Source organism: Ciconia boyciana, chromosome 2, assembly GCF_034638445.1.
Source record: "Ciconia boyciana chromosome 2, ASM3463844v1, whole genome shotgun sequence".
Taxonomy (NCBI): Eukaryota; Metazoa; Chordata; class Aves; order Ciconiiformes; family Ciconiidae; genus Ciconia; species Ciconia boyciana.
In genome coordinates this window covers 29,234,219-29,251,058 of record NC_132935.1, presented here as the reverse complement: position 1 = coordinate 29,251,058, position 16,840 = coordinate 29,234,219, and the positions used below count along the sequence as shown (strand labels likewise).

Sequence of the window (16,840 nt, the reverse complement as noted above, 5' to 3'; positions counted from 1 at the left end):
ACACAGAATCATTTGCTCTAATTTCTGGTCAGAATAATTACAAAGTATGCGTGGCATAAGACAGTTGACTGTTATTTTTATTTGCAAGGAAGACAATCTTCTTTCCCTAGTGTCTGCAAAGACAATACTGCAAAATCTATAAAACTTTACCCCACCAGTATTTGCTGAAACACCTTGCAACTTTAATTCAGATTCCTCTGTTTTTTTAAAAGAAATGTAAATTCAACAAAGTAGACGTTAGTGATTTTTGGGATGAAATATTATTGAAAAGTTTAATTTGCTCTAATAATAAAAGAAAATGAAGGAAAGAAGCAGATCTTTGTTACAGACCAAAGGGCAGTTCTATTCTTCTTAGTAAAATATTATATTTACACTTCAGCAAATGAAATTAAAATTAGCTCAGACCTCAGAAAACTTTTAGACATGTTGTCAGTAATACTATTTCGCAGTGCATGTTAGATCAGCACGCACTTATCATGCATTTTAATGACAGGGTATATTTAATTTATGCTGTTGAAACTGCACACACGCATTGCAGAAAAAGACATATATGTAACAAAAGATCAGTGTTCTCACCTTAAGGTGATATCACTACATCAAAAGAAAGAAGCAAGGAATAAAGCAAAAACAAATAACTTATATTTTGTTAGAAACACTGTACAAAAATGTCAGGGTCTTGTATAAAATACATAATATATCACTTATAGTTGTATTGTTTCAAGGGCAATGACTTTAAATCAATTGAACTAGGCCTCCTCCCAAAAAAAAAAAGTTTAAATTATTTAGCTTAACTGATGGAGACCTATTTTAATAACAGGGTTTGATCACTGGCAAGCCAGGGGCAGATAAGTGTAAATATTGCAAGTTGTGAATTTAAAAATTAATCTTCAAAGCTCTTATTGAAATAATCTCTCAAGTTATGTCAAAGGTTCAATACTCTTACAGAAAATAATGTTAACATAAAAAGTTTTACACTTAAGATTTAATAAAAAAAGTAGGTAACGTGAACTCAAAATTCATCATTGTATTATCTTATGAGAACTACTGACAATCCATTTTTAGCAAAACAAAACATAGCCCAAAATAACATGTTAAGAAATTCAAGCAGTCACTATTTGTTCTTGCATTGATTTTGAAGTGGTATGTACCTATCAGGAACATTATGCTTGTATCTTTATTGGTTTGGGTGGGCAGAGGATGTTCCACGTTATCATGCTGTCTGGCCCACTAATGTTCTTACTGTTCTTACATGAGGACTAGGACTGTGGTTCACACACAATATAAATCCCAATGTAAATAAAATGGAAGCCTTTGCCCAAGTGGTTCACTAGCTTTCAGGAAATAAATCTTCATGTAAAATCTAAGGAAAGATGCAATTTGCAGCTGAAGAGTTGGACTATCACCAAATCTATCACCTAGATCTTAGCTGAGCTAAGTTTAGCAGTCAGAATTTTAAACAAATTATTACATGGTTAGTATTGGAGTTCAGTATTTTCTAGCACAGAAATAAGGAAAAATGTTAACAACTACTGGCACATAAATTTTCCTTTTTTTTTTTTAATATGTTAATTATTTTTTTTTTAACAGTAACTGTTCTCATACTGACTGCGAGAAAGACTTCTGTCAGTAGTAATCATTAATGCTCGTGACATGTGGGGATACTTAGTGTGTAATATGCTCTTCCATCTGGGGGGGGATTGACAAATAAAACATTCATTTCTATTTTCTTCCAAATATAGCTGCTTTTAACATAGTATGATCAAGATCTTCCATGTTCTTGATTGCTTGTTGGAGTTTAATTATTTTTTTGAAATAATTGTTTTTCATTTTAAAAAGGTACATACTGGTAATGACTTTGCCTCTCTTTCATCTGTTTGTTTCTGAACTTGTAGAAATCTTTTATGCAGGCCCTCAGAATTAATATTTTATCAGTACTCAATAAAGAGGCTTAATTGTGACTAATGTAGTCTATCTGTAGACTATGTCACATCAAATTCTTCTCTTAGCTCCATTAGTTTGAATCTTGAGGAGCTATACATGTCAAGAGAATTAAAATAGTTTAGACTCACAGAAAATCTTAAAAGATTAAAATAAAAATATGCAGCAAAACTGTAAACTTCAAGTAGAGAGAGAGCTGAAATTTAACTTCTCATAACTCAAGCCAGTTGCCTAACCATATTTTGTTCTTTGGGGGTTAAGAGGAAGAATCTCTTTCTGTCTCCTCACTTTCTTAAGCCTTCAGGAAAAAGTTTTGGTCTAACATGGAATCAAAACATTTAAAAACCCTACCTTTGGTTAACCACCCCACCTTGTTTATCCCTAATCAACACTGCTGCTTAGGCTGTATAATGTTTCTGGTGGTGGTGGGCTTGGGGTTTTTTTGGCAGAGTTACAGCAAAAAAGGAAAATAAAAGGGAGAGCCCAACTTGACTTAGTGCAACTTGACTTAGCTGCTGGAAAAACTATAGACATTTATTTAAGAAAACTACTGAATGGTACCCTTAAACTTCTTGTGAGGAGTGATAGATATGTTTTCTAAACATCTTTACTCTTCCCTACTGTACTCCGCTATTACAGGACTTTACTGACACTCCTCTAAGTAATAGGAAGCAGTCAGAGCGCGATGTAAGATACTGTATTTTAATCCTGTTACTGACAATGATTTGACTGTATAGCTTTTGTACAAAAACATCTACTAATAAAATAGACCACTGAGTTGACTTCAACAGCTCAAAATTTACCATTCACTCTTACCCTGTGACTGATAATTAATATTAAACAGCAGAGATCACACATAAATATGGTTACATCTTAATTATTAACCTTGAAGTAAACTTGGTTAGAAGCTCAACTGAGCAGTAAAATAAGCACATTTGCCATTTATTTATAAAGGATTACACTAAAATAAAATTAATGCTTTGTTACTATTGCATAGATTTAGTCAGCATCCTATACACAACCATTCTATCCGTATACCAAGAAGTTTGTAATGTACCGCTTTAAATTGCAAAACATGTTCTGGAAATAAACATGTATAGCAGTTTTAAGAAAAGACAATGACTAGTCTTTTTCTACTTAGTATGTTTGGTTTAGGGACGTGAAAGACCAGGATGCCAACAGTGGGTCCATTTTCAGAAGTCTTCTTTTTAATGAATCATTGATTGTGTTTGGTCATATATATATGAATCACAGAAAATACTGTGGCACCCCATGCAAATGTCAGACAGTATTTTCATTGGGTTTGCCATTGTAATGATATTTGTATTCAGAATGTCCCTCATATTTTTACGCCATTATAATGATGTCTCTTTCTACCACTCACTCTTCCTTGTCCCCAGCAATAAGCATGCATCATGCTTTTCAAGCCACTTGGGAAACAAATTAAAAAATGTAGCAAAAACAACTGAAGGGTGAGTAGTAGGGGGAAGATGAACACTGTTCATATTTATGCATACTAAAATACTCATTGAGGATTATCTTTTTTTCAGAGCAACAAAATCCTCCCAGGAGACTTTTGATGATGATGCTGCAGGACATTATTTCTCTGTTAATATCCCCAAAGTTGGTTCCTATCAAGTTACTACTGTAACTTCTTTTAATTGTTTGTACTTCTGAAGACGAAGAGGCACATCGTAATCTCTTCTCAAGACATGCTAGAGAAGCAGGTAAATCTGCTCACAAGATGAGAACATATTGTTTTTATGAGGTTCCTGCTGTACTCTTTATTTTGTAATCCCAGCATTGTATGTGATTATAACATATTAATCACAGAGAAACAAATGGTAAACTGTCACATATTTCTGGCCAAAAGAGAATATATATGCTTTCTGTGTAGATGAAAGGGAAAATTATTTCAAACGTTTACAAAATACTGCCATAAATGAACACCTGAAAAAAAAAAGTTGTCCTTTGTTATATAGTCATATCTCCTAAGAATATTCAGCAGTCTTAATTGATGGTAAGTTGAGGCCGCAGTTTAATAGTTTAATGAGTTCAGATTTTTTCTCAACACCAATGTAAATGTGACAAGTCTTTAAAAATCAGTTCTGTTCCCAACTTGACTCAAGTTAATGAAACTCCAAATGTGTAAGTAAATGCAGAATTCATCCAGCATGAGTTATATGTACCTAAGAATTGCCATGCTTTAATATATCTTTCTGTGTAGAAGAAAATCATGCATCAAAAAGTTTAGAAGACTCAATAACCACCAGACTGTAAAATTAATGTTTTGGACTGCTGCATAGATGGATTCCTTTGTCTCTTAGGTAGCAGAAGAAGTGAAGACAACCTTGCTGACATGCTGGCCAACAAGCCCAATTTAGCAAACCTAAACCACTTCCCTTTGCAATTAAAGTTTTGGGTTGGTTTTTTCCAACTCTCTAGCTGATACTCTAAACTAAGAGACGGCATCCACTTTTCCTTAGGTTACCACTTCCTATCTTCTCTGTACTGCTAACTGTGAACAGATTATTTTCTCTTTAGTGAAATATATTGCCTCTTACAAAGCTGCCACTAATGTGTCTTTAACAGGCTACTAGTGACTGGTATAGCAGCACTCTCCCCTCAAGCATCGATCACTGAAGATGTATAAAGAGCCTAGTCTCTCCACCCTGCAGACTGAATCATAAACATACTTTTGAGCATGGCTTTCACAAGGCACTCACTGCTATTGCACTGCATGTTCTAAGGTCCTTTAAATTCCTAAACTGAGGGATGTGTGATCAACTCACTTCCCCTTAGGGAAACCCTAAAATCTGCCTTGCTTTATTGCTTTTCAATGCAATAATGCATGTGCCAGTGGAATAAAATGATTTTTCCAATCCTGCCAGCATTTTGGGTAGTCTCTTCCCTAAACTCTAAATGATACAAAAATCATTCATGTCAGCTACTTTACCAAAAAAGAATAACAAAAGATGACACATTGGGTTCGGGCTGGTAAATTGGAAAGGAAGGAGGATTTTTTTTTTTCCCCTAAAAAGCATTTTAGAGAAGTAGCAGAAACATAATTCAATAAAGTAAATGTTGAATATGTAGTGACAGTACTATTTTGTTATTGTTTGCTTTTCAAGCAAAGTAACGTTTTCTAAAATCACGAGATAATCTTTATTGCATTTTAACTGGAATGAGTCCAACAAGCACTTCAAATCTTAATCCTAGATACATTCTCTTAATTGTGCACTAATACTCTTCTTTTTTTTTTTTTTTTTGCATTTTCCTGACACATTTTTAAAATTTGGCATAGCATAGAGTTGTTTGGAAGTGTCTTTTAATAGCTGTGTTTCACAAAGTTTCTCTGTGTTCAGTCTGTCAGTAAAATCAGACACTGCCAGCCTTACACAACTTCAGAATTGCAAAGGGCATGCAAAACTAATCCAATTGTACTGCATGTTAAAATGACCATACCTGGTCTTTTGTTACTGGAAACCATTAAATGAATGGGCCAGTGGAGTGTGCTAAATTTTTTTTCAATGAGGATAAGGAAATTTACACCTAAAGATTTTCCAGTAAGAAAAGACTCTTTCCACTGTGAAACATTTATTGAATTCTTGCCAATTTTGAATAGGTTTCTCCACTTCCACATTGATAACCTTTTGGCCCTTTCTTTAGTTAACCCTGAAACATTTTCTTTACACATGCCCAAAGGCAGACAGCAGTTAGGCAGGTGACTACCTGCTACCATGAACTACAGAAGATAAAAAAAAAAAAGGGGCAAGAAGAGAGAGAAACATTTTAACTCCCCATCTGAAGCTGCAACACTATTTGGATGTCCTGGTCATCCTGCTTCATGTGTTATAAAGTTTTCCCCATTCTATTTTACCCTGCTTGAAACAGAAAAGTCAAGAGCAGTTCAGTACCGGTTACTTACTCAATTGTGTTCCTGTCCACTTTTCCTGTCATATTAATGCCATAGAACTGCTGCATGGCAGCTATAGCTGATTGCATGGTTTCTGCAGAGCGCAACACCGACATTCGGGGGTCAGTTGGTGGAAGGTAGCCATACTTTTGTAACCATACCTGCAATGACAAGTGCAGTGGCTATTAAGTAGAAATTAGAGGTAAATAAAATGCTCCCTAGTAGTTAGTTTTGTACCATATATAATGAAGCTTCTAATTCACCAAGCATAAATACTGTTAGTTTGGGTTGAGGGTTTTTTTTTTTTTTTCAGAGAAGAAATTCTTTGGGGCTTTTATTTCATCTCCTTTATTAAAGATTCTGCTGTTTTAAGACTTACAGTGTTTTCTACCCAGGAGCTAGCTCTCTTTATTATCTGAAACTTCCTGCTTCAATTATTTATTTAATGTATTTATTTATTTGAAGTTACAACTTAAGCACCTAACCCTGGCTCTAGGCACTTCAAGAAATTTTTAAAGCAGACAAAATATAAAATCTACAATATATGCTACATATAATTGACTGTCCACAGGGTACATAATAATATTCACCAACTACAATAATAAATACAATAGGTCTCACACAGTTACACTATATTGTTATTGTCTCTCAAAGAATGTGAAAGAGAGGGTGGGGAGACATTCAGCTTTCTGAGAAGAATATCAAAATCACATACTTATAGGCAAAGCAGGTGGCCAGGGGATAGTGAAGTAGCACAGTCTGTCCCCACTTACAGGAAACTCCTTGATAAGAGGATCTTTCTTTTTAAATCAAGATGGATTTAATGCCAACTGTTTATGCTCTTAATCGTGGAGAAGTGAGAGGGAGAAGGCATGGTCCAAATAACTGAAAGCTTTATGATTAAAGCCAGTATCTTAAGAATACCTGGAAAAACCCTCTGAAACATGCTGTCCTCTTGAGGTAATGTTTCATAAACAAGTAACTGTGGTTATCTTAATGTTTCTAAGCATTCTCAAAATCTAGCCTATACAAAGCACAGTGTAAGACTTTGAGGCAATGAGAGCACTGGTACATCTTTAAAAATGTCTTAGCTTCTCATCTAAGGACTGGAACTACTCACTAGAATGAAAGGTACATATATTGCCAATCTACAAGACACAGTTAAATTGTATTGCTGCAGCTTCACTCTCCCCAGTAACAAAGTACTTGTGACCTCATAAATCTGATCTTCTGTTCTTTAAAAAAAATGAATGAATAGATAAACAAATAAAAAAATTGGTTCAGCCACCTCTTTGAAACGTATCACATCCCAGTTCATGGATTCTGAATCATTACATTAATGAATGCCATCCACCCACTTTCCCCTCATAGTGTGTTGTGGGCTCTGTCTGCCTCATACAGCACTTCTGGGGTTCTTATCTGTTTATACACACTGTTGATACACAGCCTGACACCAAACTGTGTAGTCTGCAATTTTCGGCCTTAAGTTTAGCTTGCAGAGTCCACCCAATTCAGTTCTGTAGCAGGTTAACCACGTTGGTGGTGCACTCCTCTTTTACGGATCCAGTGAAGAACCTCAAGATGGATGAACTCATTGCTATGATTCACTTTACTAACACTGAACATGTATTACAGGTGAACATTGGCTCAGTGCAAATAAAAGATCAAACTGGCACAAAAGATAAGGGAAATCTTCAGGTTATAAGTTCAGATATTTCTAATTTAAAGAGGTTTACCTTCCCATAGTGCAGTTCAGACACAATCCCAACAATGTTTGTGAGCTCCATACAACAAAGAGACACAGTACAGACAGGATTAAGACCCAGCCTAACCACTTTCACCTTCACACTATCCCTATATACAGAAGCCATTCAGAATAAGAACAAAATTTTGTTTAACAGATAGGAAGATGCTCTTATTTCCAGTATAAATGAATTGCTACAATCAGTACCTACATCCAACTTTACCTACTCCTGACTTCTTGCATTTTTCAGCTTCAAGGGTGAACTTGTGAACACTAAGTTTGTGTTAGATTTCGTCATCACACAAATAGTTTAGCTTATGTGTCTCTTTGCACAGGAAGTCTGTTTTTCCTTCCGTTATTGGAAGATCGCTCTGAAAGGCCAGCTAGAGCTGGAAGGTTGGCAAGAGCAATGCAATATGTGGAAACAAGACCATGGAAGTAAGAAATGTTTGACACAGAGTGGGTTGATTTCAATGTACTGTGTAGAGTCCCTTTGAATTAATATTTACAATGAGTATATTTAAGAATGGGGTTATTTTGACATTCATCTTCTCAAGCCAGTGATATTAAAACAAATGATCAGTCAGGAAAGAAAAATAATTATGAGCAGCATGTTACTGTTGTCTAAAGTGATGCCACCTTCTTGCCACCTTCTCAGCATGAATTTGGTATGCAGGCACAGAGCAGGGCTTTTCATGAAGCTCTCTCTCAGGTGCTAAGGGTACTCAAAATTGCTTGGTAGGCTTGTGAGGCTACCTATCACCACTTGAAACCATCCTCACTGTGGTATAACTGAAGGAGACAGAGGTATGGCGTTACAAGTAACCAAATTTACCAGGAGCTAAACCTTCAGATATCTGAATTAGAAAAGCTATAAAGGGAGAGACAGAAAAAATAGCTTGGGGAGTATAGCTCATGGGAGAAGTGGAGTAGAGAGGACAAACTGGAATCTAGCAGAGTGTCACTGCAGACACAGAAAAGGAAAAGAGAGGTGGCTCAGAAACAGCAGGAGAGGACAGTGTAGCCTTTCCCATCCTAAACCCACTTAAATACAAGTTAAATAGGATGCCTGGTAGTCACTGAATAAAGGAAGTAGACCATCTGGGTCTTCCCTCAGCCTTCAAAATAGCAACTAGAAGGCACAGCCAACATACTGGAAAATCAGACAACACTCTGAAAGCAAGTTTCTTTTTTTGAAAATTCAGAAAATTTGACCTCCAAGACTAATAACCGGTGAATGCTTGAGAGCTAGTGGCATTTGGTAGCACTAAATGCTACTAGTGATCTGTCCTTGTGAGAAAGGATCATGAAACAAGAAAAGAGAAAACAAATCTGGTTCCTGTTGCATTCCTCAGATTCCTCCTTTTTCTATTAACAAATTTTGAAGCACCTTGGCTCAGTCTGCCAGAAACCTGAAATATGCCTCTCAGATTCTATTGTGCATAGTCCAAATGCTGGGAACTATGGAGGAGAAGCTTAACTTTAAAATTAACTCCAAAATATATAGGTGGGTAAAACAACAAAAAGGAAAAGAAACAGAATGAGGCAGACACAGCAAGAGAACAAAGGAAAACAATTTTCTCACAGCCTTGTATTTTTGAGGCAAGCTATTAAAGAAATTATGACCACAAGAATTTCCCCCTCCCCTTCTACTGAAATTAGACGTCTCTCTGCCTTAATGCACTTAAGCAATGACAATGCAGTGTTGGCGAGCCATCTATCATCCTGAGGAACTCATGTGTCACAAGGCAATAGTGAAGTAGACCCATCTAACATGCAATGTCTGGGGTGGCAACAGGGACCTTTTGCACAGACTCCAGAATCAGTGATATGTCCCATTCCTTTATGCAGTTTAGGAAGATAAAATACTGCTACTTTAAGTGAAGTTTTTGGGCACGACTTTCTTGTCCTACAGCAAAATGAAAGCCATGGCAACCTCTCATGGTAACCACAGGAAAACACATCTGGAAGACAACGGGTTCCACCACTTCCCTCTCTATTACAGTCCTTTACTATCCTACTGCTGCAAAGTTTGCCTTGGAGTTGAATCTCCGTTACTATAATTTAAGCCTGTAACTTCTCATTTTACCTGCTATGGGTGAGGGGAATCGATTATTCCTTTCCCCTCTGCAGCAGCCTTTTATGTATTTGAACTCTCTTATATGAGTCACTCTTTCTAGTCTTTTTTAAGTAAACCAAAGAAACCTCTTTTGTTTAATCTTACTTCATTGTCCATATTAACCTCTGGGAAACTGGAAGCTAAAATCCATCTTTACTAAGCATCTGCTTGCACTAGATTTGTATGTTAGTTCCCATTGTTAGCCTATTAAGAAACACTGGAGTTTAGCTGAAGTGTTAGGAGTAACTCAGAAAAACATGAACACTCAAACACTTCATTTTGGAAAAAAAAAACCCACATAAATAACATTAGCCTAAAAATATTTTTTCTCACTAACTGAACTTCAAGGCTTATGTCCCATCTATCTGTACATTTTAGAATTATAAAACCATGCTTTACACACACTTTTTCCACCAGAAAAATTCCTTCACCATAATTCCATCTTCTCTTTTCATAATTGTAAGGAAAAATAAACAAAATCCATTGGTGATGAAAGCTGTAGAGATGCTAGGAGTTTGTTGGGGACCTGCCATTTCTGCAGGAGTCCATGGAACCTGTAAGTGCTCAGCACACAAGCTGTATCACCTTCCAGACTTTGGATGTCATTGACCAGGTGCCTAAGGTTTGGGGGGTTTTCTGCCATGATGAAAAGATCTTTTCATTTTAGTTTGTAACTGCTACTAATGCTATGCTATACAGATCATCTGGCTATGGAACAGAGAGCACTTTGTCACATGGCTGTGTTTGTCTCCTCTAAAGGATAAAGCATGAGCTAACTTAAAGTGTATCAAATACACCAATGGACTTCAATCACTCAGATCTTTGCTAGTTTGGGAAAAAAGAGTGCTCTTAAAAACAGTATGTTGACACCAAACTGTTACTAAGAACAAACAAAACCCATATATCATCATTAAAGATTAAGCAAGACTATTATGAAGATAATCAGAGTTTCAGAGAGCTTACTGATTTCTAAGATAGAAGAGAACTTATCAACAAATTATTAATGTTCCTGACTGACAGTACATAGTATAAGCTACAGTACAATTATGTTCTATGAAACTGAAAGCTTAGTAAATCAAACAATCTAATAAAGCACAGATCAAAACAATTTCATAAACACCTTCAGTAGTGCAGCTGCATATCATTATTATTCATGTATTCCTGTTCCTATTTTAGATTTTATCATGCAAACAAAACTCCTATCTGTACTGCGTAAAACTGTAAGATTTCATAATTTCAAAATATTTTGACTTTTGTTTTTTAACACATTTCCACCAAAGACACCCTAAGTGAAATGATTTAAAATGTCTGAGTAATTCAGGAGATTTATATTTTCAAAAAGCATACATTTAAGAATCTAACACTGATCACCACAGGATTTAGCAGTTCAAGTGCTGATGTCATTTTGAAAAGAGATTGAAGGTTTTTACTATGGTATGGATAAATCAGCTGACTCCGGAATTAGGATCCATATGACCAGACCATTTCTCCATTTCAGCCAATTAAGCATGGCTAATGGTGTGTTTCAATAACAGACCTAACTATTGCAGCTAATACTGACTTTTCAGTGACAACTTGATAGCCAGATAGACAGAGATAGACAGAAGTGTTTATACAGAGCATTATAGGGAATCTTCTGCTGTTTTTCCTACCTCATATCTCTAATGCCAACAGTTCCTCATTGGTGATGTTTTCTCTTTTTAACAGAAGACACTGATGTGAATTTACTGAATGGGTATATTGTGTATGGTATCTATCTAGTGAGAAAAATACTTCCAAAAAAAGCATGTAACAATAACATATAGTCCAGGAGTCTAACCTAGTCTATCAGAAATGTCTACAGAAAGAGAATAAGAATTATGATAGACAACATAATAGCTTAATGGTTATGATTGGTTTGCTACCTATGGTTGTAATTTGAGATAACTAATCCTTAACAGCTAAAAAAGAGCCTACATGTTCAGAATACATTAGTCTGGAATGGCTTGAAGCTCACAAACAAACCCACTTCTTGGAAATTGTATAGCAGGGTGGAAAAGATCTTAAATAGAAGGAATAATCTTCAGAGCGAGAAACTACCTTGTTTGTCATTATGAACATGCCAAAAAGAAAAAGTCAAAATACCAACTTGCAAAATTTAGTTCTCTAATGACCCCAGCTGGCAACTAAGCACCACACAGCCACTCGCTCACTCCCCCTGCGGTGGGATGGGGGAGAGAATCGGAAGAGTAAAAGTGAGAAAACTCGTGGGTTGAGATAAGAACAGTTTAATAATTGAAATAAAATAAAATACAATAAAATAAAATATAATAATAATAATAATAATAATAATAGACTATACAAAGCAAGTGATGCAAAATGCAATTGCTCACCACCCCCCAGCTGATGCCCAGCCAGTCCCCAAGCAGCAGCCCCCCAGCCAGCTTTCCCCTAGTTTCTATACTGAGCATGACATCATATGGTATGGAATAGCCCTTTGGCCAGTTTGGGTCATCTGTCCTGGCTGTGTCCCCTCCCAGCTTCTTGTGCATCTCCAGCCTTCTCAGTTGATAGAGCATGAGAAGCTGAAAAGTCCTTGATTTAGTGTAAGCACTACTTAGCAACAACTAAAACATCAGTGTGTTATCAACATTATTCTCATACTAAATCCAAAACACAGCACTATACCAGCTCCTAGAGAGAAAATTAACTCTCCTAGCTGAAATCAAGACAGTGACCAACTTCTTTTCTTGTGAACTGCTGTGACAATCCCCCAAAAAACAATTTAGATGTGGTAGTGGCATAGTCTTAGACACATTAATGACAGTAATCTTTATTGTGGATTACATAATTTGTAACAAGGACTTAGTTCTGAAAAGTCTGTGGGATGTCTAGGTTGCAGACTGCACTATAGTAACTACTTAGATGCAGTACTAGAAGTAGCAGAGTTGAGCTTACAGTGGGCCAAAGAAGATGATAAATTAGGCCTCATTGAGTTCAGTGTTGCTGCAGCTAGCTAGTTCAAAATTAGTTGAGGCATCATACCACTGTTCTGGTATGTATATGCTTATTAGGTTTTTTGCGTTCTGGCTACAAAATGGATGTGAAACTGAACATTCATATTATATAAACTTCAGATAGTACAAAACCAGATTTACCAACACATGATCTTGTATGTCTCTTCCTACATGAAGTCACGAGAGAGGGAACAGAGTCTGAGATGAGATAAGTTTAAAAGGGAGCTCCTGTTCCCAGTTGAGAGGTAACTCCATTGCAAGAATCAAGACTGGAGCCCAAGGCCAGAAGCTCTGCCTGGTTAGTGACGAACCAAACTCAGAGTCCAAGGAGTGACAAAAGTAAAAAAGTAAAATATATTCAAAACTGTTTGCTGATTTCCTCTCATTTATAATTCCAGTTTAGTTTAAATATTCTAAATCCTTTGCTTTACTGCCACACTTGTGCATGGAAAAAACAATATAGCTTGAGAGCAGCAGGAGTGGAAGGTGTAAAAGGGCAGCTGGGAACACCAGGACAGAGCCATTTGCAGATCCCAGGCAGGTGGGGACCTACCAGTAAGTGGCAAATGGGGAATCTGCATGTAACACTGTGCTTGAGAGACTCTGAAATACACTGGGAACAGGGATCAGATAGATACTACCCAGCTCCAAAGGCAGGAGTTACATTGTTCATTCACTACTTCTACTGAGCGTCTGTACTGAGAGTGGGTTAGTGTTATAACAACTATGACACAAATCTTTGCCCTGGAAAAAAACTCTTTGTACATTGATCATTCCCTGTAACAGTATGCACATTTATAACTGCCTGTAGAATATGGACCTTATTCGTTAGTTGCTCAGGGAAATTTTCTCCAGTCACTAATAGAAGTCTCTGGAGAAGTCTGGCATGGACCCAGACCAGTGGAAATACTTCCACAAATAAAACTAACAGTTCTAGTAGATGTAAACACTCAGTCATAAAGTGCATGTTAGGGGATACTGTCCTTACATCTTACTAGAGTTTCCATAGCTTCTAGGAAAATATGAAGTGCTCTGCAGGGATAAGGATGCTGTGTTGAATAATCTGGCTGGATAAGTCATGACTGCTTCAGAAAAAAAAAAAAAGAAACTTCTAGGGCCATGAAGATGATTAAGGGATTGCAGCATTTCTCCTACGAGGAAAGACTGAGAGAGCTGGGACCGTTCAGCCTAGAGAAGAGAAGGCTCAGGGGGGATCTTATCTATATGTACAAATATCTGAAGGGAGGGACTAGAGAAGATGGAGCCAGGCTCTTTTGAGCAGTGCCAAGTGACAGGACCAGAGGCAATGGGCACAAACGGAAGCACAGGAGGTCCTCTCCCAGCATAAGGAAACACTTTTTCACTGTGAGGGTGGTCAAACACTGGCAAAGGTTGCCCAGAGACGTAGTTGAGTCTCCATTCTTGGAGATATTCAAAAGCCATCTGGACATGGTCCTGGGCAGCCTGCTCTAAGTGACCCTGCTTGAGCAAGGGGTTGGACCAGATGACCTCCAAAGGTCCCTTCCAACCTCAACCATTCTGTGTGATTCTGTGATTCTAGACTGAAGGTCCCAAAACTGTAATATCCTGAAGACTTGTAGAATCCTGCTCATACTGGTTCAAACCATGGAAAAGTCCCTGAGGGACTAGAAATCCAGGTAAAAGTCACTACTGATATTTTATAGTTTTTTCCCCCAAGGTCTGTTGTAATAATTACTCTAAAATTACTCCAGACTAATTCTCATATGGTCAAGCAAAACAATAGATTCTTTTACGGTGTACACTACTCTCAAACTGAAGTGAATGTATATTTTAGCTTGCACAGAGAAAGATGCATAGGTGCATACAGGAATATGTCCTGAGGCTGGCTGATTTAAATTAGCAATTCAGATGACTTCATTGCAAAACTTTGGTTTGAAACAGAAGACTGCTAACTTCGGCTAAGCAGGTACTCCTTGCAAATTGTGTTTATAGTGACTGATTTTCTTAGTCTCCTCTTGGAGAAAGGGAGACTTCATTTGGTATTATAACTCACATACTTGTACCCAGTGTCATTCCAAGATCTCCAAGACAGGAAGAACAGTAGTCGTCTAGGAGGGAAAATATGCCTACATACTTATATTCCTAAACAGCCAGCATGTTTCATAGACCCTCTTATCTTTGACCTATAAGGCATTGACACCTCTCTTAACATGAGGACAAAAAAAGGACTGGAAGAGACAGAGGAAATATGAACATGGGAACAACACTAATTATTAGTATTTATGTAGTAGAAGTCAGATAGTTTGCTATAAGAAGCAACAGAGTCCCACTGTGCTACACTGAACAAACTAAGAATGAGAGTCAATTCCTTCATCAGAAATAGACACTATCTAGTTCAATGTGAATGAAGAAACAGTTTATAGGAAGGAGAGACTGAAAACCCCTATGTACAAGGGGGGGTGAGCAATTTAATCTTTTAAACAAGATAAAATAGAAAATAAAAAAGAGTAATTCTTAGTAGTCATCCACAGTCAATGAAAAAAATTGAGGAGACAGTCTTGGAGATAACAACCTATCTGGCAGAGTGTTGCAAGATTAGTGAAAAAAGTCCTCATGTTCAAAGATGAAAATAAGTCCCAGAAAGTTAATTCTCCACAGAGGTCTCTTTCTACAATCCTATTCAATAACACATTTTGTTTATGAATCTCAAACTAAGGAAGAACTTGGGTGCAATTTTGCAACTTTTTTCTTGATAGCTAAGCAGTCTGGCTTCTCGTATACATTTTGCAAGAATTGTGGTCTACTTCTTTGACAACCATCATATTGTGGAGTATGGAGATTGCCCACAAGATTCCATACCTCCAGTCCCTATAAGACTCATTTTATTTGTTGAACTTTTTACTTTTTTTGCCTCTTTCTCTCCCTCTTTGTGTAACTTCTGAGAGGTTACTCACATGTTCCTACATGGAATATCCTTGATCTTTTCTGGGTTTAGATTTTTCTCCTTCTTTTACTGTTTTCTATGGCTTGTTATACGTAACTGTGGACTTCATTCAGATGCTTGGATCCCAGAAGCACCACTGGCCAGATCAAGGTGATTGGCATATATCAAAAACAATTATGAGGCTGGAGTCAGAACAATCCTGGTTGAGCCACAGGCCCATTAGCTGTTCCTGGGAAAATCAGCTGGCTTTCATGCTAGCCAAAATAAGAATGAGTGATGCTTCCAAACTTTCTTCAGCACAGCATTGCAAGAATCCAGACAGGGCTTGGAACATATGAAACACTATATAAATGCAACTGTCGTTTGGTGACGTATCAAGGAAGGCAAGGATTCAAAGTGACTCTTTCATCACACTCCAGAAGATTACCCCATCTTGTCATTGCATTGGTATTAACATCTTTGATCCCTATAGCTTTGCAGTACCTCACCTGCAAGCTGACTATTTTGGTCTAATCCATGTATATATTGCTGGCATTATTTTGATTGTGCTTACCATCACAGTATTTTAGTGCAGAGTTTTTTCTTCTATTTCCCTATTTCTAAAAGCAAGCAGGAACTGAACACCAACCAGGGAAACAGAATTTGCTGCTTAGATCCTACAGCTTAGCACTAGCTTGGACTTTTTTTTCTTCTGTTTTAGATTCCACAAGAAAAAGGCCTGTCTCCCCTCACACACATAAGTTAAACAACCAAAGCAATGCATTTCATCATTAATTCATGAGGACTGCCTCACTACTTCCATCACCTTCCTACAAGCAGCAAAGTCTCAAAGTGGTTAGCACTAGCTGGAAATGGCCACAGATGTTTTTAGGCTCTGAGAATATCATTGTAGTCAATCATGTACTTCAAAAGAGAGGCATTCATATCAGTAAAATTTAACAGTAATATAGGATTTTTCCTCATAGACTGTAAAATCATTAGCAGCAGCAGCTACATCAGGCAAATAGAAACTGTATACCACTATAAGACTAATGTAAAAAATCTTGGTTATTTGGTATGTCTTCTATGGCACAATTATAAATTACATGATGTCATTCAAAAAAAAAAAAAAAAGATACCAACAGTGTATTAACCAAAAATACATTAATCAGCATTGCCCTTTTTTATATGTCCCAACAGGTTGTTTCAAATTATCCTAATA

The 16,840-nt window shown here is 36.9% G+C and overlaps 1 protein-coding gene across 2 annotated transcripts in view; it reads right to left on the bottom strand.

Annotated features, from left to right (window-relative positions):
• The window catches only part of MMP16 (matrix metallopeptidase 16), a 194,842-nt gene that overhangs the window by 97,818 nt on the left and 80,184 nt on the right, over positions 1–16,840 (bottom strand). For both annotated transcript variants that reach the window (XM_072852252.1, XM_072852251.1), the window contains one exon: positions 5,867–6,015. In XM_072852252.1, coding sequence (XP_072708353.1) covers positions 5,867–6,015 — 149 coding nt within the window. The remainder of the gene's footprint in view (positions 1–5,866; positions 6,016–16,840) is intronic.